Source organism: Ailuropoda melanoleuca, chromosome 4 (genome assembly GCF_002007445.2).
Source record: "Ailuropoda melanoleuca isolate Jingjing chromosome 4, ASM200744v2, whole genome shotgun sequence".
Taxonomy (NCBI): domain Eukaryota; kingdom Metazoa; phylum Chordata; class Mammalia; order Carnivora; family Ursidae; genus Ailuropoda; species Ailuropoda melanoleuca.
In genome coordinates, this window is record NC_048221.1 from 51,417,634 (window position 1) to 51,442,869 (window position 25,236).

The window sequence follows — 25,236 nt, forward strand, 5'->3', positions numbered from 1 at the left end:
TAAAACTCAAGTTAGAGTTAGGAGTTACATTTAGCCGAGGGATTTTGTTCTTCCTGATCTTGTAAAAGCTACTGAAATCCAAGGCCTTGTTCTAATTTACCTGCATGCTGGGTGGGTAGAATGGCAGGCTGAAGCAAAAGGGGGATTAAACAGGATGTAGAGATGCAAGTTTTAGTCTAGGCTATCGACAAATATATGTGACCTTGGAAGTCACTGCGTCTCTGGGCCTTACCTGTAAAGTGAAGGAGTATAAATGGTCTCTAAGTGTGCCATAAATTCTGACATATCATGAATCATCTCTCCAGAAGTAGCTCATTCTAGGAAGGAATTTTCTACTGTTCCACTTGATCTCAGAAGACACAGAATAGAAATGGTATAGAAGAAACCATTCCAGGTGTCTTTAGCTCCATGGCCAGTGATAACTGGAAATAATCACAGAAATCATCTGGATAAACCAGGAGAGAATTATTCACATCTTGCAGACGAGGCCTCAAGTGGGATGTGATACTGGTCTTCTGAGCGGAACAGACTTGAATTCAAATCCCAGCTGCTTTGGGGCTGTGGGCCAGTGGGTCTGTTAGTTAACTTCTTTACCCTCAGTTTCCTTGGCTGTAAAAAAGCAGGGCTCGTATCTATGTTGTAGAAGTAGGGTAAGGGTTCAACAAAGCAGTTCACCTATCACACCTAGTGTGTAGGCCTTGAAGGAACACTAGGTCATTTTCCCTGTTCTATTTAATCCTTCGCTAGCTAAAAATACTTTCACAGATTCCCACCTGTGCCTGTGAAACCACTCATTTGCTTGTCCTCAAAGGTATTTGGGTCCCCCGGATAAAGGTCTAACACCTACATTTCAAAGTCAAATATACAAACCTAGGTATCTTCAAATTCAAGCAGTGGGTCAAGGTAGCAAACATTGTTCTGTCAAAAAGGATCGCTTTATTCATCTATACATAACACATATAAAAGCAAGCAAAATCAGGATGTTTTCCTTAGCCATCCTTTCCACATTTTGTGTAGCTTTAGTGAACTATAAACCACTGATTTCTTCACACCTAAAAGACAAAAAAAAGAGATGGTGAGGAGATTGGTGCTTGTGGACTACATACTCAGCTAGTTTCCATGATATCCTGACCAGAGACCTGTCTTTGGAGTGGGGCAGTAATGGGCTGACTGGGGGGCCCAGGAGACCCTGGGAGCAGAAGATGATTAAAGGTCACCATGATCAACATAAGGGGAAGAGATTCTGATTTAGGCATCTACTCCAGCAGTGACACGGATCCCAAAGGTACCTGAGTTAATGGGATAAGTGAATCTTCCAAGTTACGAGTATATCATCAACCTCTGACTTGAGTAGCTCTTTTAAAGAGGCGAAAGGAAAATAAAGCAAACTCTGTGTGTAACTGGGTGTCCTCAGCTCCCTTCTACGCTGGCATCCCAACCACCCCCAGCTCCCTGCTGCTTTATCACTGTGTATGCCACCAGCCTGCCTAGAACAAATGTTGGTTCCATCACTTTCCACCTGTACACTCCTCGTCCCCTTTCAGATTCCTTCTACAGAAGTGCCTCCCTGGACACCCCAGGCCAACTCAGACATAGCTCCTCTTGGTCCCAGAGCACCTGTGCTGACCTCTCACACGTGCATTTTCCACTCGTCAGCTTACTGACCTGTCCCTCTTCCTAGGCTGGGAGCTCCTCAAGGACAGAGAGCTTGTTCCATTCATCCCTGTATCCCCATCACCTGGTACAGTACCTAACACATAGTAGGTACTCAGTAAATGCTTTTGAAATGATGGAACAGATGCACCTCACTGAGCTATCTGACCTTCTAGCACCCCCCACCTACTTAATCACAAATACCTGATGAAACTGTAGAAGAAAGCTCTCTGGGGGCTAATGGGACAGAAGTGATGGGGTAGAATAATGGGATGCTATCTGTCTGTCAGGTCTAATGGGATCCTATTTGCAGATGGTACTATGGGCTCGACTTCCTTTGTGCTAAGGATGAGATCATTTAGTCTGTGTTTCAGGGTGTGGCCCAAAGAACCAAACGGTCTTCTTCCCCAGGAGATATGAATTGTGGTCTGTGCTGCATGTCTGAAATGCACACCTCTGGCAGTGCGCTTTAAGCATTGGTAGACACTGTGGATGAGGTAAAAGGATTAAATTTGGAGACTTCTAGTACTGGGGTTTGAGTGGTCTCTTGAAAATACCTGGGCCTGTTACCTGTAAGCTGCCCAGTCTGCTCAGAATCTTTGAAGAACCTACTGCAGGCAGTGGCAGGTAAAAAGGCTGCATACCAGGAAAACTGTTAGCAAATACTTCTAGAAACTCTGGCCCAGCTTGCCTACTGTTTGCAAATGGACTTAGCCTAGTCAAGAAACTCAGAGCTCCTTTCCCCTGCCTCCACCTCTTTTAATATTCTCCCTGGAGCAACCACATTGGTGAACCTCACCCACTTGAGCATTGAGACTGGAAACTTCTTATGTAAGGTGCTTTTTAATATTCCAGCCAGAACCAATCGAGACACAAAGCAGAACACAGGTAGGTGCATACAGTAAGGTTCAACACAGCAACCCCAGGACACTGAGTCACAGCTAGAGGAAGATGCATCAGCCATGATCAGTCGCAGCTCAACTTCACAAACCTTACATACAGACATGCTAGACTTTAACATTTAAGGTAAATATCTAAAGTACCTGAGTGTCACCATGTAGCCATATTTTGCTGCTACTGCATAGAAACCTCCCTTCATTGGGGTGCCTGGGTGGCTCAGTTGGTTAAGTATCTGCTTTCGGCTCAGGTCGTGATCTCAGGGTCCTGGGATCGAGTCCCGCGTTGGGCTCCCTGCTCAGCAGGGAGTCTGCTTCTCCCTCTCCCTCTCCCCTGGCTCGTGTTCTCTTTCTCTTTCACTCTCACTCTCAAAAAAATAAAATCTTAAAAAAAAAAGAAACCTCCCTTCATTAAAAACAGTCTCTCTCTTAGATGGCTCTAACTGAGATTCTCAGAAAGACTGCAGCAGGGAATTGTACTAGAAAGAGCACTGAAATAGGAGTCAAGGGACCTGAATTCGGATCCCAACTGGACCACAAACTTGCAGTGTGACGTACCCTCCCTAGGCCTCAACTTCCTCATCTGTAAAAAGACCGGTTGGACTAGTTTGGGGTTCCCTGACAAGAGGCCATGGACAGATTTCAACGTCGGTCTGCAGGAGAGTTAGGCGGAAACCAGGAAAGTTTGCTGTGTGTATGCATGTGTGTACTGCTGTGCCGGGGGTTTTCACAGGAAGCCAGGATTTGCAGAAGGTTAAGAACCAACCAACTGGAATGAAGGATCCTTTCTGCCTTAATATTCTAATTACAACGTAGGTGGAAAACTAAAACTCCACGAAGTTGTGGTGGGCAGCCTTTCCTATACAGGGCACAAAAGCTGCTACCCATAAAGGACAAAACTGACAAACTGAATTGAATAAAATTAAGAATGTCTTTTTATCAAAAGACACCATCAAGAGAGTAAAATGACAGCCCCTCAGCCCCCAGCAGGAGACTTTTGTGTTACATATACCAGACAAAGGACCTATATCCAGACTATATGAGGAATTCAGTAAGAAAAGGCAGACAACTGAATAGAAAAATGAGCAAAACACTAGAATAGGCACTTCACAAAAGAAGATATCTAAATAAACGTGAACAAATGCCCAGCTTCATGAGTCATCAGGAAAACGTAAATTAAACTCCAATATGATACCACTACTCACCTACTGGAGTGCTTACAATGAAAAAGACATGGAGTACCAAGTGAGGAGGAGCTGCGCTGAGAGCTCAGCTAGTGGGAGTGTCATGTGGACAACTGTTCGGTAGTAGTACCAAAGCAGACCATTCACACACACTGTGATGCTGTAATTCTACCCCCTAGGTACGCACCTACGAGAAATGCATGTGTTCGCCTACCAAAAGACAGGTACGAAAACATTCACAGCAGCACTACCTGTAAGGGCCCCAAACTGGAACCAACCCAAGAAACCACGAACAAGGGAGTAGATACACCGTGGTGTAATCATACAATGGACTCGTTGCAATGAGGATAAATGAACTATTGCTGCTCCCAACGCCATGTTGAATTTCACTGATGTAAAGAGGAGTGAAAGACACGGGAGCCTACATATCTATCTAACGTTCAAAAATGGGCACAATAGAAGCATGGCATTGGAAGTCAGAGAGTAGTTACTCCTGGAGGACTAGTGACTATGACTGGCACACCATCTGGGGGACAGTCCTGTTCTATTTCTTCATCTGGGTCCTAGGTTCATGAGTGTGTTCACTTGGTGAAAATTCACCAAATGTATGATTTGTGCACTTTTCTGTATCTATGGAAGTTTTTTTTCTACTACCAGAAAACCTAAATCTTTCATTTACTCAGTCACTGAAATCCACTGCACTAATATTTATTGAGCATCTATATAAGACATTGAACTAATGTTGAGGTTATGGTTATGGTCTCTGCTCTCACAGAGCTTACAATCCACAGAATACTACTTGGCTTACATTAAGCCTACTTTTGGTTTCTGCTCTCTTTCCATAGAAAAGGATGGTGACTTAGGAAGTCTGCATTTAGAATGTGTCTTCAGGGAAGACAGCCTGCTAAGAGAGAAACTTTAAAAACCATGTTCCTTCCCCAATGGATAAAGATGCAACATCTCTTTAGATAACAATGTCTTTAGACATATCCTTATCTACCTAAAGTGAGTCATTACGAATTTTGACTAGTATCTAAAGTCAGGTCTTTTTTGGAAGTGTATAGAAATCTACTTAAATATCTGGCACCTCAAGTTTCACTTCTGTCGATTTCCAGCCTGTTTCGCGTGACCTGCAGCAAAGTCACTACACATGTAAGACCATGAATCCCTGTGTGACCGTAAATAAGATGGGTCCAGAGACAGACATGGTTCTCCAGGAAACAATGTGAGACAGAGATACGAGTAGTTTGTGAGAGGTCTCTCCCTTCCCATAGTCCTACATTTCAGATATTTAGGAGGGAAAATCAGTAAGCCCCCAAACACTCTTTCAATTATTTTCCAACCACAGTTAGATATTATCTACAAAGAAAGTCTCTTGAAGCAGAAGTACAGACTTATTTTAAGGACTCTCAAGTTATTAATAAGCAAATCACGAGGAAAAAAAAACCTTAACTATTATTATGTGTTCTTATTTAATGTGCAGGTACCAAAAAATGGAAGAAGTGTTTTAGTTATAAGAGATCAGAAGCAGAGGATAACCGACAATCCATTCTCTTGTGTTTCAGGAAAGGGCTGGTAAAGAACCCCTCAGGCATGCCAGAAACTTTTTAGGAACAAGACTAAACCTGTCTTGTTAATTCAGGTGAATCCTTTGAAGCTAGAGAGGTAAATAGGTATCTGTCCCCAGAGTCAGTTCTGACTGAGCAGAAAGTCAGGTAGGGAAAAATAAAGCAAGATTTCAGAAATTACGCTCATCATCTTCTCCAACCTTTCCCACCTCTGGGGAATGGGACCACCGTCCACCACTTCGCAAGCCAGATACGGAATTATCTCTGACTCCTCTCCCTCCTTCACTTCCCATATCCCTCCAACCATCCAGAACAGGGAACTTGCCCTCTAAATATTGTGTGCGGGCACATACTGCATGGTGCACTGGGTGTTATATGCAAATAATGAATCATGGAACATTGCATCAAAAACTGGGGATGTACTGTATGGTGATTAATATAACAAAATAGAAATTATTAAAATAGAAAAAAAAAAATATTGTGGGCGTCTCTTCTCTGCCTGTACTGCAATGACCCGAGTTCAGGCTGCCTAACTCCTCTCCTGACTGGCTGCAACCATAGCTAATCAGTTTCCTGAGCAAGAGCATTAGCTCCCTTCCATCTGCTCTCTACTCTCCAGCTATCAAGGTCTTTCTACAATCCTTCCTTGGCTTCCCTCCACCCTCAAAATAAATTCTGAATTCCTCTGCGTGGCTTTTCAGGCTCCCCTTGCCGGCTCCTGCTTCCTTCTCAGTTTTACCAATAACTCCCCCATCTCTCTCCTAGTCCCGGTACCAGAAGACTCGGGTTAGTAACGTGAAGGCTGCTGCTGCTGAGAATCCGACAATTTGCTTAGGTGGTCCTCTGTGACCAGTTTGAGAGTGATGTCATCTGCTGCTACCATGAAAAGAAGAGCAGGCAAGTATCAGGAGACTAAATGGCCTTTCACTTCTGAGCTGCTGGTGAGTTAGGCTAAAATGGGAAAACAGTGTTTGGCTTTGGAGGCATTTCTGTACTCACCTTGGAACACGGGTGTATCTGATGATGAGGGGATCTCAAGGGAACTAATACGGACAGAGGGTCAGCCCACATGAGAACAGGCAACTGTGTATCCAACTCGGTTTATGAGTAAAGGCAATCCTCTTGGCTGGTTATAGATGCCTGGCCTTTATCTTGTCTGGGAATAGAGTGATACTTAGATCTAGACTCACCCAAGTTTATAAAGCACCTACTAGGTACATACTGGACACTCTCAGAACATGTAGCGAGCTGGGTATTAACACCCCCTCCATTTCAAGGAAGAAGGGCTACTTAACATGCCAAGGTTACAGAGTGAAGAAATGAGCGGCTACAACTCAAGTCCAGGTCTCTGACCCCAAGCTTTGCTCCTCGGTTAGCGATCTCTCTGAGTTGAACTGTACCTGAATATAAAAGGTATTCACTAGCTAAGGGAGAAGACCGAAGCTTCCTTTTCACCCCCACTGAGTGGGACGATGCGAAGGGGAAGGGTGAGAATGGCTACTAAGGAATACAAACTCCATCAAATACACAGGTTTTCTCACCCCGCATATGATGCATCAGCTAGCTGAAAAACGGAACACAAGTAGAACTTGGAGGGTTTTACCTTAGCAAAGCAAGCGGAACGACAGCCAGGACCACAATGAGAAGACTTTCTAAAGAACGACATGCAGAAGCATAGAGGCTCTGAAGCTTGCTGTGAAGTCAGAGGGAAGAGAAACAGTAAACCAGCCACTCGGGGCCTTTCGTTGCTAATTTACTCCAACTAGAGACCTGGTTACTGGGTGGGAGAATGCCATCTGAATATGACAGTGCAAAGAAGCCTATTCTAAAGAGGGGTCAGGAAACTTTTAGGTAATGATACCAAAAAGAGAAAGTCCAGGCACAGTGCTAGATGGGTTTATTTAGCATAAGATGTAATTTTCACAACCTGGTGAGGCAAGTATAATTAACCCTATGAAATTAAAACTCAGAAAAATTAGGTAACTTGCCCAAGTCACAGTAGTTAAGTTGGAATATGAGCCCCAGGCTCTGGGGCTCTGGCCTGAGCGCCTTCACCACAGCTCACAAGCACCATAAAACCAGAGAAGCCAGAGCATAAGGTAAGTAAACCCACAGACTTTGAAGGGATGCGCGTCACTTTCCACAGATTCTGCACCCACAGAGCAGGCTGCATATATTCCGGTATTCTGGCCTTCCAGGATCCAATAAGGCCTCTTTAGAAAGGAAAGGGAAGGAGGCAGTGAGCACGCGCAGGAACGAGCCCGGGCACTAGGGCGGCCACAGGAAAACTGGGCTGTGGCTTCTGTATCACCCACTGCCCTCTGCTGGCCACTGGAAAGGATGGGTGGAAAGAAGACCAAAGGTTGATTTAAGGTTGAAGTGTCAAGAGGTGATGAGGATAGATTTTTAAAAACATTTTATTAGAGAAAAATTAAAACTTATAAAAGAAGAATAGAACACGTCTCATGTTTCTTCACTCAGCTTCAACAATATATCAACTCAGGGCGAATCCTGTGTCATCCACCCCAATCCACTTCCCTCCACTATGTTCTATTTTATTTTTAAGATTTTATTTATTTATTTACCGGAGAGAGAGAGAGACAGCATGTGAGAGCAAGACAGCACACAAGCAGGGGGAGCGGCAGGCAGAGAGAGAAGCAGTCCCCCTCCTGAGCAAGGAGCCAGATGTGGGACTCAATCCCAGGACTCTGGGATCATGACCTGAGCCGCAGGCAGATGCTTAACCAACTGAGCCACCCAGGCGTCCCAGCCATGTTTTATTTTCAAGCAAATCTCAGACATCCTGTCATTTCATCTGTAAAAATTTTAATATGTATTTCTAAAAGAAAAGGAAAATTTAAAAACCCCATAACACATGATCACAACTAAAAAACAAAAAAATCCATAAATCTAATAATTCCTTATGGGACAAGAAGCCCAAAAAAACCCTACAAAAAACAAAAACACAAAGCATTTAGCCTCACCCAAGAAGCTGCAATCATGCAAATCACAGATTAATAGCCTGAACCACCCAACCAAACAAAAACACCTCATCTTCAGCCTTGCCAGGATAAACCAGCAGGAACATAGATTAAATAAATATCTTAATTGGAAATGCAAAGCTATGCACTCCTGCATAGTAGGAAGATCTTCAGCTGAGTAGATCTGGCACATGAGCTACTAAATCTTTGTTGAATTTTTGGCTGAATCTTTCCAAAGACTCAGGAGGGGCAGCACTGTGTCCTTGGGGCCAAACACAGCTGGGTATCCAGGCAGCTGGGGTGAGAGGTTAAGAGGTGTGAGCACACCAGCTTCCAGGCAATCTCAGCCCAGGGATCAGAATCAGGCTGAAAGATTACCCCTAACTTCGATTACCTCTGTGCCATCTATCATCCAGTACCGCAAATTTCTATTTACACATCTATCTCCCTTTCTAGATTATGAACTCTTTGAAGGCAGGATGGTGTTGTGTGCACTTGTGTATCCTGCATGGCTGGCACATTAGAAAGGCTCGGTAGATGGTCACATAAAGAAAGACCAAACTAGGAAAGTCCGTCATTTGACAATACCAAGTGTTGGAGAGAACGGGGAGAAAAGAGAACTCTAATTTCCTGCTAATAGTACTATAAATTGATTCAACCACTCTGGAGGGCAATGTGGCAATATCCAAAGATATGTTCAAATGCTTAAGCCCATAAAACAAGAACAGGATGTTTAATTTTTTTTTTTTTTAATGTACATTCAGGGGTGCCTGGGTGGCTCAGTTGGATAAGCGTCTGACTCCTGATTTCAGCTCAGGTTATTATCTCAGGGTTGTGAGATCAAGCCCCACATAGGGCTCTGCACTCAGCGTGGAGTCTGCTTGAGATTCTCTCCCTCTGCCCCACCCCATGCTTGCATGAACACATGTGCGATCTCTTTCACTCTCAAATAAATAAATCTTAAAAAAAATAAAAAATGTATATTAGAGAATAAAGAAAGAACACAGAAAAGAGCTCCTGGAAATTGAAAATATAATAGCAGAAATAAAATACTCAATAGAAGGGCTGGAAACTAAAGCTGAAAAAATCTCCCAGAAAGCAGAGCAAAAAGACAGAAATCAAAAATAGGAAACGAAAGAAAACCAAAGGGCTCTTCCAGGAGGTCCAATATCTGAATAAAAGGAGTTCCAGAAAGACAAGAGAGAAAACAGATGGGAAGAAGGTAAAAAAACAATAAAAGAAAAATTTCTTATATTATTTTCTGAGGTTCTAAAATGAAAGGGCAATGAGTACCCAGTAAAGTAGATAAAAACAGATTCATTATCAAAGCATATCACTGAGAAATGTCAGAGCCCTGGGGGCAAGTGAAGACCTAACTGGCTTCCAGAAAGAACATACACAAAGGACTAAGAATCAGAATGGCTTTGGACCTCCATAGCAATCCTCAAGTGAGAAGATACTAGGAATAATGATATAGAAATTCTTAAAGAAATGATTTCTAATCTATCTCTAGCCTTAGTGTTAATTATCTGTGAGGGTTAGCTAAAAATTTTTCTAGCTATACATGGTCTCCCGATTTGCCTCCCCGCATCCTTTCTCAGAAGTTACTGGAGGTGTGCTTCACCAAAATGAGAGTGTATATCACAAAAGTAAAAGACACAAGAGACGGGAGACGGGGGATCCCTCCCATTACACAGGGGAAGACAATCTCCGTGGGAAAAGAGAGTCGTGCAGGGAAGGAAAAGGGTATGATATGGCTCACCTATGAATCATAGTAACAGAGTCATACGCTGTAAACTCTGACAACTGGCTTCACCAAAGCCACACAGCCATTACCCGAGGACCAAGGGATGGGAGGGGTGAGTGTGTGTGGCGGGATGGGTATGAGAGCTGAATTTTAATCCGCCAGAGTGAGAAGTCCACAGATGATGCCCATAACTGAAAAGGAGCAAACAGCAGTATACGCCTACTATTTAGGAAACTGGCAGTGGAAATAAAACCAACCCGCTAGGAGAGTTAGAAGCAGTTGTCTCTGGAGAGGGGAAATGGGTGGGGGAAGGGCAAGGTACTGCTGCTTTGGCAACAATATGCACATGTGACTTCCATAAATCCTAAAATGAGGGGACAACCTGCACCCAGGGAGTTATTCAGAAAACTGAGAGGGGCAGTAAGGCTTCCAACAGCACCTCACATGGTTTGACTGTTTCAGACCAGATGACAGGGCTGTTTTGCCTGTCTGTACACCACTGCTACGTTCTAGTTCACGACCATCAAAATTCAGCACTTCAGAAGTACTCGTACGATACCGATAAAGCTTTACGTTTTAATCAGGAATGCTGAGGCCACTCAATCCAGCAGGTACATTAAGCCTGGATCTTCGAAAAGGAAATGATTTATTTTGCAAGTAACTGATGTCTCTAAGAGGGCATTTTTAGGTGTTGGTTCAGAGGCTCTTCCCCTCCCCCCTCTCTTGACAGAGCTCTCATAACCCAGAGCTCCAGGACTCGGCTCACCTAACAGACACAGGAGACGAGGGTAGCAAACGGTGACAGGAGCTTTGTATAGAAATATGTACATTTGTGTAATAGGCCTTTTCACGCTTTGTGTGTAGCTTTGTTTCCGGTAACCTTCACTACATTGTGAATTAAACGTAACTTTTGTCAAAAACAAAAACCAAAAAACCAAAAAAAACAACCATAGACTTTTGAAAGTTCTTACCAGCAGTGAAAATGCCTTTGGTGCTCTGTTTCATACTAGAAGGTCTCACAATTGCTGAAAGCCCTATGAGAGCAAAGCAACAAGGATGCCAAAAAAGCCAGATGTTAGTCATCTTAACACTTTTAAAAACCTAAAACAAAATATTCTTTCCAGTTATCCAATAAAACCAGCAAATCGAGCTCTGCCCTGGTGTCGCAGAATGACAGTAGAAGCGGTATCAGGATTGGGGGCCAGGAGACCAGAGCTGCCAGCCGTGTCACCACCAGCCATGTGAGCTCAGGCAAATGCCTGGCCCCTCTGGGCCTGGGCCTCCTCACCTTAATTAAAACGGGGTGGATTAAGTCACACTCAAAGGTCATTTTATGACTTTAAATCTGCTTAAGGTTGCTGGTTCTCAACCCCAAGATCTGAAATGATTAAAAAGAACCCAAAGTTTCTGCCTCGGAGAAAAACTTTCATTCTGAAAACATACACGGGACTCCATCCTTCATCCTCTCACAAAGGCAGCAGAGACCATATTGTGACCAGAATCATGTTAAAATGAAAACAAACAACGTGCCTCCTCACTTATCTTCAGAATAGGTACCTGGTAACCTAAACATATGCTCTGATGGCCTGGGGCAGGTCCCTGGGAGAGTACATCACTGGGAAGGGCATCTAGGGCAGTAGCTTGCATCCTTCAGGAGCTCAGGAAATATTTCCTGTTTCAATAAAACAGGAGAACGTGCTCATCTGGGGAAGGGAGTCATTTTCAATCATGATTATTTCTTTACTGACAGCCCTTGTAAATTATCTTTAACACCTCAAAGGGAAGTGGGTCTCTGAAGATAAGATTTTTGGGTAAACATTGGGAAGGCCCTGGGGATAATATGTGGAACATGGGCCATGTCAGAGGGAACTGACTGAACACGCTATGAGACACACTGAACAGGAGTCGGCTGATGAAAGCTGTGTTCTTGATGTTATAAAAGCACTAAAAATGTCACCAGTCTCCTTCCTTCTCAGACCACCATGAAGGACACAGAGGAGTCTTTGGAATAACTTCTAGAAGTTACGCTCTTGGAACTAAACAAACATTGTTTCCCCCTCTGACAGTGATTTAGGACCCAGGAATCTGAAAACAGAAGTACTTTCACCACTCTACTTCAAACAAATGACAGTTTAGATTTGGAAAAACCCCAGATTGTTAGTGCTTTCTTCTTCCCTGAGACAATCTGTCTCTCAATCTCATTAGGCAAGAAAATATAAAAAATACATCTCAGTCGCAAACTTTGCTTTTTACCCATGGCCAGCACTTCCTTAACGCCAAATCCATAAACATACCTAGTCGCACCACTTCTCCACAGTCAGGATCATGAGCAACTTGAAATAAAGTTTCTTCCACATCTCTGTTTTTTCCAGGAGGGTCCATAATATGATTTATTTGTTGCTGTAATGTTTTGGGCAATGTCATTAGCTGAGTGAATTGTCCTTCTGGGCTTTTATCTATCTAAGGGGAAAAAAAAGATAACGTCTATGTAAAGTTCTTTTAATTCTATAAAGATTCAAAGACACGGGCTTCTCTTTCAAGTCACATAAACATACATGAACCCATACCCCAGACCAGACAGCATGCTAAGGAGACTTGCTCCTTTCTTTTTTTTTTTTTTTTTTTTTTTAAAAATTTTTTTTTTTTTTTTGNTGTGACAGAGAGACAGCCAGCGAGAGAGGGAACACAAGCAGGGGGAGTGGGAGAGGAAGAAGCAGGCTCCCAGCGGAGGAGCCTGATGTGGGACTCGATCCCATAACGCCGGGATCACGCCCTGAGCCGAAGGCAGACGCCTAACGACTGCGCTACCCAGGTGCCCCGACTTGCTCCTTTCTGAAACTGAATGCACAAGAGTTCAGATGCTAAGTTCCTTCAAAAAGGCCAACTCTTTTCCTGTAATAGTCCACTTTTACATGAGAAAAGAACAGAAGCCTCTTTCAAGGATCAATTTCTGACTTTCAGTTTTAAAATTTCTATTTGTCTTACATCCAGCAGCTGAAGGAAGTGGGGCTGCTGCCAACATTCACTGAGGCTCAGCAAATCCAGGCACTCAGACTCTCCCATTTTAAACAGAGGGGCACTGAGTGACACAGCCAGTGTCACAGAGCCACTCGGAGAGAGCGGCGTCTAACCTTGTGTCTCCTGCCTTCTGGGCCTTTTTATTCACCATGCTGTATTTCATTAACTGTAGGTACAAACTGAGGACAAAGACTAAGCTTATTTGCTTTTAATCCCCTGGCACACAGTAGGTTGTCAAAAAACACTCATTGAGTAAGGGAATGAATAAATGCATCAATAAAACTTAGTTGTCGTTATTTCTTAAGTAGGATTAAATTACACCAGTGGTTTCTGTGCCCCACATATTCTAAATACATCAAGCTGAAAGATAAATACAGAAATAAAACATACAAACTATGCATCAGACTTCACTTTGAATCCAAAGTTAGCCACAGAGCCAAGGCCACACCTAGCTTCCCTAACTCCTGGTCTAATATACTTTACTTCATGGAACTAAGTTTTTACAAAATCATGTAAACACTGCCTGCCTGCCAAGGCGAGAACCAGTAGCACCGCCCTCAACGGCTCATCTCATTATTTTTCAGGTAAGAATCTGTCTTGTGTTCTTTCAACAAATGGTTAGGTTTTAACTTTGACTAAGAGAACAGTAAGAAAAAAAAATTAGACAAATGAATATATTAAATTTTAGATTTGGATTTTCCAGATATGACTAACTTTCTTATTAACACTTAGAATTCACTCATTCTACCACTTTTTTCATTTAACAAATATTTATTGAGTATTAATGTCTGGATTTTTATAGTTTTCTATAAAATTTATGCCAAGAAGAACAAAGTACTATTATCTAGTGGCTCCAGTAAAGGTTTTTTTTTTAACCTCAATATTTTATATTTATCATTAAAAGGATTCTAAATCCACAGAATTTGAACTCTATTTAGCTTCGCTTCAATAAATGACAAAAAATGTGGATACTACTGTAAAATACATTAGAAATAACATTTATGGACTCATATTTTGGGGCTAAGAATTGAGATTAGTCAAAAGGATCCTATATTTCTGTAAGGCTTTATCTATGAAGCTTTCAGGAATTTCAGAGATACCAAAATGGCTTGAGTAATACAAGGAGTTAAAAAATAGTATTTGCTACTGCTTTCTCTTGAGGAAAAGAACGCATTGGAATTTTTGCTTGAAAGACAAAATATTAGGTGACATTTTCAAATAAATTGCTAAATTTTGTGTAATTATCCTCTTTGATTCTCATTAAAACATGGAAGTGAAAGCATTCAATTAAATTGTGAGAGTCAGAAAATAAAGGAGAAGAAATTTTAAAAAAACCGTGAAAGTCAAACCGCACTTTAAAAGCAGATACGAAAAGACCACACATTGTATGGTTCCATTTATATGAAGTGTCCAGAACAGACAAATCCATAGAGGCAGAAAACAGATTAGCGGCTGCCTGTGGGGAGGGGAAACTAGGGTCTGCTAATGGATGTGGTGTTTCTTTTTCGAGTGATGGAAATGTTGTAAAATTAGATTGTGGTGATAGTTGCACAACTCTGTGAATATACTAAAAACCACTGAATTTTATGGTATTTGAATAATATCTCAATAAAGCTGATGTTTTAAAAAAGCAGATGTGGTCACAGGATACCGGATGCTGTGTTGTACCACCCAGATCCTGGCTTAAGGGCCAAGGTACTCATTCCACTAGCTGCTGGGAAAGTTCGCTGAATCCCTCTTAGCGCCCCTCCCAGACCTGTCCTCAGCCAAAGGGAGCTGCCTGGATCCAATGACTGGATGATGCATGAGTACAAAGGCTGGGACAACTAGGCATGGCCATCTAGTTCCACGGTGCCACCGTAGGATCAGATGGGGGCTTGTTTCAAATCCGCTCAATCCCGATCCTACACAATACCTACCAGGAGCGGTCCTAAAGAGGATACTCTATGACGGCACTTTAGAGCTGTCATACTATGGAAGGCCAAGGGGAAGCCTCCGAAGCTGCCATTTTACCTCTTATGCAAGACAGTAATTAAAAAACAACAACAACAAACACCACCTCTCAGGAGGAAAGGCAGAGATTAGTGTTATCTGTAAACCTAAAGGATGCAGGGGTGTCATGTTTAATTTTGTGTCACTTGGCTAGGCTACAGTGCTTAATTGCTTGGTCAAACATTAGTCCAGATGTTATTATAAAAATATTTTTTAAGATATAATTAACATTTAAGTCAGCAGACTCTGAGTGAAGTAGATAACCCTCTACAATGCAGGTGGGCCTCACCTAATCAGTCAAAGGCCTTAAGAAAAAAGACTAAAGTATCTGAGGAAGAAGGAATTCTTTTTTTTTTTTTTAAGATTTTATTTATTTATTTGACAGAAAGAGAGATAGCCAGCGAGAGAGAGAACAAAGCAGGGGGAGTGGGAGAGGAAGAAGCAGGCTCCCAGAGGAGCAGGGAGCCCGATGTGGGGCTTGATCCCAGGACCCTGGGATCACACCCTGGGCCGAAGGCAGATGCTTAATGACTGAGCTACCCAGGTGCCCCAGGAAGAAGGAATTCTGCCTCCAGATTGCCCTCAGACTTAAAATTACAACATACTCTTCCCTAGGTCTCCAGCCTGCTGGCGTGCTCTGCAAATTTCAAATATGTCAGCCTCCACAGTTTAATTCCTTAAAATAAATCTCTATATATCCCACTGGCTCTGTTTCTTTGGAGAACTCCGACTAATACAAAGGCTAATGGTCTCCCTCATATTTCCACTAAGTCTGGCCCTTACAAAATCCAAACGGGTTCTGGAAGACTACAGCAGACTACCACAACTCATGCAAGCAGAAGTCCCAGTTGTATCTGCTGTGCCGGCTGTGGTAAATCTGTTCGAGCAAGTCAACAGAACTGCAGGTATCTGGATGACGCCAAGACCAGGGGAATGCATTCCTTTTCATCTTTATTAGGAAGGAGGATCAGAAGCAGCTCGCTCTCATGAGACGGACAATAGTGTATCTTATGGTTTGCCTCAGGGCTATGTTAACTCTCCCATCCTCTGTCACAAGATATCCCAAGGAAACCAGACCATGGACACTGTACAGTCTCAGGCTGATCCACTGCATCGATGGTATGTTGCTACTGTGACCTGGTAAACAATAGCGGCAAGTACACTGGAATGCCTGGTAGATAAATGTACTCCAGGGTGTAGAAGATAAACCCCACGAAGTCGTAGCAGTCTACCACATCACGAAGTGTTTAGGGGTCAGGCGGTCTCACGCATGCTGGGACAACCTCTCCGAAGTAAAGATCAACTTGTTGCATCTCGTATCTCTCACGGCTAAGAATGAAGCATGATGCTTGGTAAGCCTCTTCAGGTTTTAGAGGCAGCAGATTGCACAATTGGCTGTAATGTTCAGACCCGTTAACCAAGTGGTATAAAAGGATGCCAGGTTTGTGAGGCTCAGAGCAGAAAAGAGCCTGCAACAGACCCAGGCAGCAGAGCAAGCAGCCCCCCACTTGGGCCATACAACCCTGTAAAAACTATAGTTCCAAAGGTATCTTCGGTATAAAAAGAAGCGACAGGAAGCTTGTGGTAGGTTCCCAGCGGGAAATCACAATGTAGACTGCTAGGGTTCTGGAGCAAGGCCATGCCATCTGCAGTGAAGAGCAATGCACCATTTGAAATCAGCTCTGAGATGTGAGACTCCGGTAGAGATGGAGCTTCTAACCATGGAGCAACGAAAGACCACGCATCAAGAACTGCCCATCAGGAACTGAGATCTCTAGTATTCACCAGATCTTAAGGTCAGGCAGGCTCAACAGGAATCCACTTTAAGATGGAAGAGGTACACTAGCATTCCACATGAGTAAGGCCAGAGGGCACAAGTAAGTGGCACATGCAGGAAACCCAGGCCCCGTAATACCCACTACGCGCTGTTGCAGCAGTGCATACCATTCTATTTCTCCACTGGTTCATGCCTATGGCTACATGGAGGTTCCCTTGTGACTGGTTTTCAGAGGATAAAGGATGAGCTTGCTGCATGGATGATTTGGCTTGGTATGTACAAGCTGAAAACGATGCATTACAGCCTCACTCAGGGATAGCCCTGAAAGACATTCAAGAGGGGAAATCCTCTCAAATGGGAATGCTTCAGGTGGTGTACCTGGTCATCCACTTCACATGGAGAACGTAGCCCCAGGTAAGAATATACAAAGACCCATGGGGAGTAAAGAATGGTTCGTTGGTTGGTTGGGCCGAAAGGAAAAAGACCAGAAGACTAAAGACAAAAAACTTGGGAGAAGAGGCATGCGGGTGGATCTATGGGAGGTGTGCACGAAGTGTGAAGATCTTTGTAGTCTGCTAACGTCCACAAGAAAGCATCCTTCACAGAAGAATCAACAGTAACCAAAAGAACAACTCAGCCAGTTAATTCAATAGCCTCAAGCACAAAGCTTATAAAAGGAGTAGCCATGGTGGCAGGGATAGAGGCTCTGCCTAGGTCCCAGGCTGACTTAGCTACTGCTGTTGTTAACGTCTATTCTGACAGCAACAGAAGCCAAAACTGAGATCCTGATAATAAGACCATCTCTTGAGACTAAACAGCACATGGTGGAAGTTAACTACTTTGGACCCCTTCCACCTGGGAAGGGGCCATAATTCATCTTAACTGGAAGTAACACATATTCTGAGCATGGGTTTGCCCTTCCTGCCCACAGGACCTAGCCAGTACCATTACAGGGCCTATGGAATGCTTGCTTCACCAACATGGCTGTACCATGTAACATCACTTATGGGACCCATTTTAGAGCAAAAGAGGTACAGAGGTATAGCAATGGGCACAGACCATGGCTCCACTCTTCCTACCATATACTGCACCACAGCTGCCAGACTGATAGTGCAGTTCTCAAAAAGAGGAAATCTGGGGGCCACACAGCAAAGAATTATCCAGCCTAAAATGCTAATAGTGCCATCATTTAAAAAATCCTATGACAGAGCAATGAAGAGCTGAGCCAGCGGCTTGGCGATGATACCCAGTGAGAATGGGGTGCATACACATCCTAAATTAATGCCTGTTAAATAGTACCTTGTTCCCAACCAGTGGAATGCCTAGGTCTGGGAACCAAGGATGGAAGAAGTAGCCTTGTTTCCTATTGTTCCCAGTGACCCACTCAGGAAATGGGTGCTTCCCATCCCTACAACTTCAGGACCAAAACTTAAAGCCATGACTGCCACCAACTCTCCAGATGCCATGCCAAAAGCCCAGCAGACAAAGAGGAGTCACCGTAGTGGCAGAAGAAACTGATCATCAGGGGACAGCTGCTGGTACACATCTCTTAGTACCCCTTGCCCAATTTTGATGGTAAAGGGAAAGGACAGCAATCATAGCCTGAAACGGGCATGGTGACCGGGTCTCAGATGCCTCAGGCTGAGGGGCTGGGCCACCTCGTCTAGCCCAGCACAAATGCTAGATGAGGGTCAGGGGAGTTTGGAATGGGCAGTGCGGGAAAGAGCAGGTGGGTGTCAGTGACAGCCTCAGCTGCGCTGAGAACTGTAATTCGGCCCACGAATCTAACTCTTGTAAGTTTCCCCAGGATAAGAGATCAATCAGAACTTAGATCACGTAGGCTTTCACAGGCCATAGTGAGGAATTTGGAAATGTTTATCTTCATGGTTAAAGAAAATGCCCAGCCCTCTCCCCTTGCTCAGTTTTCTGTAAGTTGGCAGCTAGGCACATTATCCTTCCTGATCCCAGTGAGTAGATGATGTCCCTTTGGAGAAATCCTACAGAAAATGACACTAAGAGAAACAGAGACAATGTAGAGAGCAAGAAAAAACTTCAAAAATTATAATAAAGACACCTAGAGGGGTGATAAAAGATAATGCATTTGGAAAACAAGAACAGGATGCTGTAAGAAAAGAACATTCAAAGGAAATTAAAAATTTAATAGCGGTGCTAGAAGATCAATTTGAAAAATTCTTCTGGAAAGCAGAAAAAAACCCCCACAGAAACAGGAAGGAGGAAAGAGAAATTAAAGAGATCAAACCAGGAGGTCCGACAAACAGCTAATAGGAATTCCAGAAAGAACAAAGAAAGAAAATGGATAAGAAGAAATTATAGAAATAACAAAACTTCTTAGAATTGGAGCTCATGAATTTCCAGACCGAAAAGTCTCATGAAGTGCCAGAATAATAGTGAAAAACACATACACAAAGACAAACCATCATGAAATTTAAGACTGGAAAAAGGGAAAAGATCCTAAATACTGTCCAAGAGCTAAAAAGGTCATATCCAAAGGATGGTAATCTGAATGCCACTGGACTTTTTTTTTTAATAATAATATTTTTTTATTATATTATGTTAGTCACCATACAGTACACCCCCGGTTTTTGATGTAAAGTTCCATGATTCATTAGTTGCGTATAACACCCAGTGCACCATGCAATACGTGCCCTCCTTACTACCCATCACCGGCCTATCCCATTCCCCCTCCTCCCTCCCCTCTGAAGCCCTCAGTTTGTTTCTCAGAGTCCATAGTCTCTCATGCTTCATTCCCCCTTCTGATTAACCCCCCTTTCTTTATCCCTTTCTTCTCCTACCGATCTTCCTAGTTCTTATGTTCTATAGATGAGAGAAACCGTATGATAATTGTCTTTCTCTGCTTGACTTATTTCACTTAGCATTATCTCCTCCAGTGCCGTCCATGTTGCAGCAAATGATGAGAAATCGTTCTTTTTGATTTTTAACCCTTAAAAAGTTAAAAATTGAGCTACCCTATGATCCAGCAATTGCACTACTGGGTATTTACCCCAAAGATACAGACGTAGTGAAGAGAAGGGCCATATGCACCCCAATGTTCATAGTAGCATTGTCCACAATAGCTAAATCGTGGAAGGAGCCAAGATGCCCTTCAACAGATGACTGGATTAAGAAGATGTGGTCCATATATACAATGGAATATTACTCAGCCACTGGACTTTTTAACACAACACTTAGAAACTAGAAGAACTGATGCTATGACTTAGAAAGTCTGAGGGAAAATTATTTCCAACCTAGAATGTGATATGTAGCCCCAACTAGCAATCAGTGCAAGGGTGGAATGTTCAGATGTACATGGTCTCAAAAAATTTACCTTCCTTGCAACCTATGTTAGAGAGGTACTATAAGGTGTATCTCACCAAAATTAAAGTATAACCATGAAAAAGGAAGATAAAAGATGAAGAAAACCAAAACCTAGCAAAAGGAGAAGACAGAAAGAACCCTCAGGGTGATCATGAAAAGATGCTCCAGGAGAAGAGCCGTGCTGCAAGCTTAGAAAGAACAGGGCACACGGGGCTCCAGAAGAAATGTCCCCAAGAAAAATAAGAAACAGAAAATACCTGATGTGTTGGTCTATGATGAGAGAAGCTATGCAGATTTGTAAGAGGGCATGAATTAGGGACAGGTACAAAGAAAATCAAGCAAATGAAGAAAATGAGACAATTATTAACTCCAAGAAAAACGAATTTGCACAGGAAAGGAAATTTCATAGTAGTATACCTCAGCAATGAAGAAAAAGTAAGTTTCATAATAATGTAAATAGTGAACATTAACCTAACCAAAAATTATGAAGTAACTGTATGTGGAGCAAGAGAGAGTGAGGTAGGAAGGGAAGTGTGTGTGTGCGCGTGTGTGTGTGTGTGCGCGCGCGCACATGCGGGTGCGTGTTGATGGGAGTGATAAAAGAGCATAAAAAAAATCCTCATCTTCCATTGATGGATGACACAAACAAAGTATAAAACAGAAAAAAAAACCAGAAATCACAGTCAAATCATACTGTTTAGAAACATGGAGGTAAACAAGGGACCACTAACAAGACGAAAGCAGTCAGCTCTGGGAAGTAGCCCTGAGAAGTAGGAAGGTGCCGAGTAGGGAACTGCTACTTTTTGTTACAAACCTTGAGGTCCCATTTGGTTTTTATTTTTTAATTTTTATTTATTTATTTTTTTAATAATAATATTTTTATTATATTATGTTAGTCACCATACAGTACATCACTAGTTTTTGGTGTAAAGTTCCATGATTCATTAGTTGCGTATAACACCCAGTGCACCATGCAATACGTGCCCTCCTTAATACCCATCACCAGCCTATCCCATCCCCCCCCGCACCAGAAGCCCTCAGTTTGTTTCCATTTGGTTTTTAAATAACGTGCATGCATTACTTTCAGAAAAGTAAAAAATTTTAAAAACTTGCAAAATGTGTTCAACTGAGCGGTAGGTATTCTGGGGATTTCATGTTACTCTTTCTTTTTGTTTAAATAATTTCTTTTTTTTTTTTCAAAGTTCCCTTTCAGTTTTAGAAATTCCCTTAAAGTCTATATTCAATATAATATTAGTTGCCCCTATTATTTGGAAGAGGAAGAGCACTAAAAAAGTAAAATACAGTGTTCTTTTTGCTAAAGATTAAAAAAAAACCCAACTCTGTGGTTTCCAGAGTTTTAAACACTCTTAAATCCAAATTACTTTCCCCCAAGGAAAAGTCCTTTAATATTTATTTTCAAATACTTAGTAACATAATTCTTAAAGATACCTGGAATGAAAGTTTCATTTGATATCTCAAAAGGAAAGCCAAGACATAATAAACATAACAAGTGAGGGGAAAAAAAAGCGTCAGAATAATATGTGTAAAAGTCCATTTATACAAAACCAAACCAAACAAAAAAAAGACCAAACTTCTATACATGTGCATCTGTACAAATAAATATAAAAATGTACAAAAGAAGAGATCTGGGAGAATATACACCAAACTGTCGGTAAGGTTACATCTGGGGAGGGAAGCAGGATTGAGGATGAAGAAGCCAAATCTGAGAATTTATTTTCACTTGTTTTTGACTGGTAATTAGCATGCATAAGAATTTCAAATGGCAAAAAAGATACACATGGTAAAGACAGGTCCTCTCCCATATCAGCCCCAGGTTCCCTTCCCTAGAGGAGGTCTCTTATTACTAGTCTCTTATGTAACCTTTTGGCATTATTCCAAATACATGGACTAGTATGTTTACATATGAAATCTACTTTTTAAACTGTAAATGTTATCACACTAGTCACATTGTTCTAACACTGACTTCTTCCTCTTAAAATAGCTCTTGCCTTAGAAACAATATAAATTATTTCCCACATACAGTTTACCTCCAGTCTGCCTTGCTGGATCTTATACACCACCTGGGGGTTCTCCTGCAGTATGTTGCCATAGAGCTCACGAAAGTGGGCTATGTTGGGCTTCACAATATTCAACACTTTTGTCTTATCCTCTCCAACCACCATCCGAAAGTCGCCTGGTTAAAACAAATGGAAAAACAAATTTTCCATTGAGAGTCCACATCCTGACCTATAAACTACAGCCCCATATTCATCCGACACTAGCTCAAGATGGCAGCATCCCATATTCAAAACATTTGCTTTTCCCCTTTAAAACTCTGAATACATTACCCAAGGAATGCAGGCACTTGTTTAAGGGAAAACAGAGCCTCTCAAATCATAAAGACCTTTATGCCAGTTAAAATGCAGTTAAAGTGCAAAAGGTAATCATCATTGAGAAGCTGATTTGTTGTTTTTCCAACGCAGAAGCACCTATACTTATAATCTTTCATTCTGTGAGCAAAACTCTGTCTCTGACCAATCATGGACCTGGTGGCTCCTTAGATGTGTGTGTCACCTTAGATGTGTCCTTGCTACTGCTTACTCAGCTTGAACCTCTTCGCTGTGCTTGTGTAAGGGTTTTTGGGGTACTTTATGAATATAAAGAACTTTATCATATTTGATAAGGGCAAGAGCAGCAAGTGTTAGGAGTCCTAGTAAGAAGAGGTTTACATTTAAGATGAACTTCTTGAAAGCAGGTACCATTTTTTACATTGCAAGTGGTGTGAAATGAGGAATTTACATTTGCCTATGGGATGAACCGAGCTGCAGAATAAACAGTTCTGAAGGACAAAGAGCCACTTCTGACACAAATTTGAGGTGCCTTGGCCTGCTTATGCCATTGACAATTATCAGCAAGATGTAGAGGGAAAAAGATGATGAAATGTGAAAACTTGAGGGAATGCATACTGGGCCAATGTGCGTTCAAAACAGGCTGGGCGCATGTGAGGGCCTCCCAGGTGAAGCCTGGCGAAAGCACTGTAACTGAAACCTTTGTTGGACAGGTAGAAAGTCACCCAGGAAAGTAGTAAGGTAGCAAGTGTAGGCAGGTACCCCAGCTGCCGATTAATTCCTGGGGATCAGGCGACAATGTCATTCATCATTTGAACTAGGTCGCTTTTGAGGGTGAAGTGGGCATGGTGAATAATTATACCAGGATAAGTAAAAATTGGGCAAACCCAAAATTATGGTTACCCTTGCCAATTACTTTTCTTGGGGGGGGGCAGGAGAGAAAGGAATCATTGAAATTATTATATGCCACAACAGATATTACTATACCAAACTATTGTTTTGGAAAACATACAGATACCCAGTACTATGTACTTCAGTAAGGAATAAAATATGCTGGGTTTTGAAGGTTCAGACGACCAACTTGTACTACAATTTGGTGGAAAGCAGCTGGGGACTGCAAGCTTCAGGAAAACAAACATACTAACAGCCTCTGGAACCCAACCTTTGTGACATGAGGTCTGTTTAGGGCAGTGAGCAGAAGTGAGTTCCAGTTATAACAAGCTGCCCCAATACAGACAAACTTGTTTTTTCACTATGATTTTATTTTATTTTTAAAAAGATTTTATTTTTTTATTTGAGAGAGAGAGAGAGAATGAGAGACAGAGAGAGACCAGAGCAGGCAGGAGGGGTAGAGGGAGAAGCAGACTACCAGATGAGCAGCGAGCCCAAGGTGGGGCTCGATCTCAGGACTCCGGGATCATGACCTGAGACAAAGGCAGACGCTTAACCGACTGAGACACCCAGGCGCCTTTTTTCACTATTATTTTAAAGGGAAAGAGAGTTACATAGTTAAATCCTGGCATGACTGCTAGTGAGGGCGTAGAGAAATTGGTCCTTTCACATAATACTGTTGACATCCTAAACTGGTAAAATCCTTCGGGAAGCAGCAGATGAAACAATCCCCTCTCTAGAGAGCGAGCCTAAAGAAACAGACCCAAACAGAGGTCCAGAGGTAATGTTCACTGAGCATCTGGTAAGTGCCAGGCACTGTTGCAAGTGCTTTGCTGTATTACTTCATTTAACCCACACATCCCTGTCCTCTCAGATAGATACTATTCTATCCCCATTTAGCATCAGGGCAACAAAGACGGAGATGAAGTCACCTGCCTGAGATTTCCCAGTAATTAAGTGAATACACTGCATACACACAACTGTTCACTGAGTCACTATTTATAATACTGAAACACTGGAAGCAGCCCTAATGTCCAACAGCAGCAGAACGGATAAGTTACAATGGTACTCCCATACCCTACCTCAGAACAGTGTGGAACCATTAAAAACTGCAATAACCACAAACAGCAAGGTGGAAAATGATCATATAATAGTAAGAAACTAAGATACAAAAGTACAACAAGAAAACAACCTGGTATAAAAAGAGGAAAAATGAGACAAAAAGATTACATAAAAATGTTTTTACTCTAAAAAGTACACATTTATTGTGGGCTTTTTTGGGGTGTGTGCGCTTTACACTGTTAACTTGTTTAGTCCTGGCAAAGCCTCCTAAAGAAGGTATTAAGTATTCCCAATTTTATAGACGAGGAGATTGAGGTGCAAAGGTCCAGCCCCCTCTCGGTGTCAGGGAAGTGACATTTTAGGTGACTAGTATTATTCTACTTTGCAGTTTTCCTCCATTTCCTTCACTTCTATAATGTTGGCATATTACTTCTAGCATTTTTAAATAGATGCATGGGGTGCACAGACGTGCTAACTTGGCAAATGTGCATGGAGAGGCAGCTGGGTTAACTTTCACTCATGTAAATCCTTGGGCTTTTATTTAGAGCCTATAAGTGGATTCTATCAATCTTGGAAGGGATAAAATGTCATCCATCTCTGAATCCAACATGGCTGGCTCCGAAGTGAAAGATGAGTTTGTATCACTGTTGAGTTCTAAACATGTGTGTCCTTTTTTTCTTCCTGTACATTCAACAAGGAGTTCTTATATTTTAGATAGTAACTTTCTAAGAGTGGCTGTATTTTACCAAAATGTAAAAAGCAAACTAATCCAAAGCATCCTCC

At 42.3% G+C, this 25,236-nt stretch overlaps 1 protein-coding gene across 3 annotated transcripts in view; it reads right to left on the reverse strand.

Annotated features, from left to right (window-relative positions):
• Nucleotides 1-853: 853 nt before the first annotated feature.
• Nucleotides 854-25,236, reverse strand: part of TAMM41 (TAM41 mitochondrial translocator assembly and maintenance homolog) — a 49,008-nt gene continuing 24,625 nt past the window's right edge. The window contains exons 5-8 of one of the 3 annotated variants that reach the window (XM_034658790.1): nucleotides 22,201-22,346; nucleotides 12,324-12,429; nucleotides 11,001-11,063; nucleotides 861-1,052 (exon numbers count right to left, since the gene is read on the reverse strand). In XM_034658790.1, the coding sequence (XP_034514681.1) occupies nucleotides 976-1,052; nucleotides 11,001-11,063; nucleotides 12,324-12,429; nucleotides 22,201-22,346 (392 nt within the window). In that variant the 3' untranslated portion in view covers nucleotides 861-975. Of the gene's footprint in view, nucleotides 1,053-11,000; nucleotides 11,064-12,323; nucleotides 12,490-22,200; nucleotides 22,347-25,236 lie in introns of all 3 variants that reach the window. The other 2 variants (XM_002928033.4, XM_019808809.2) reach the window with 2 other exon arrangements.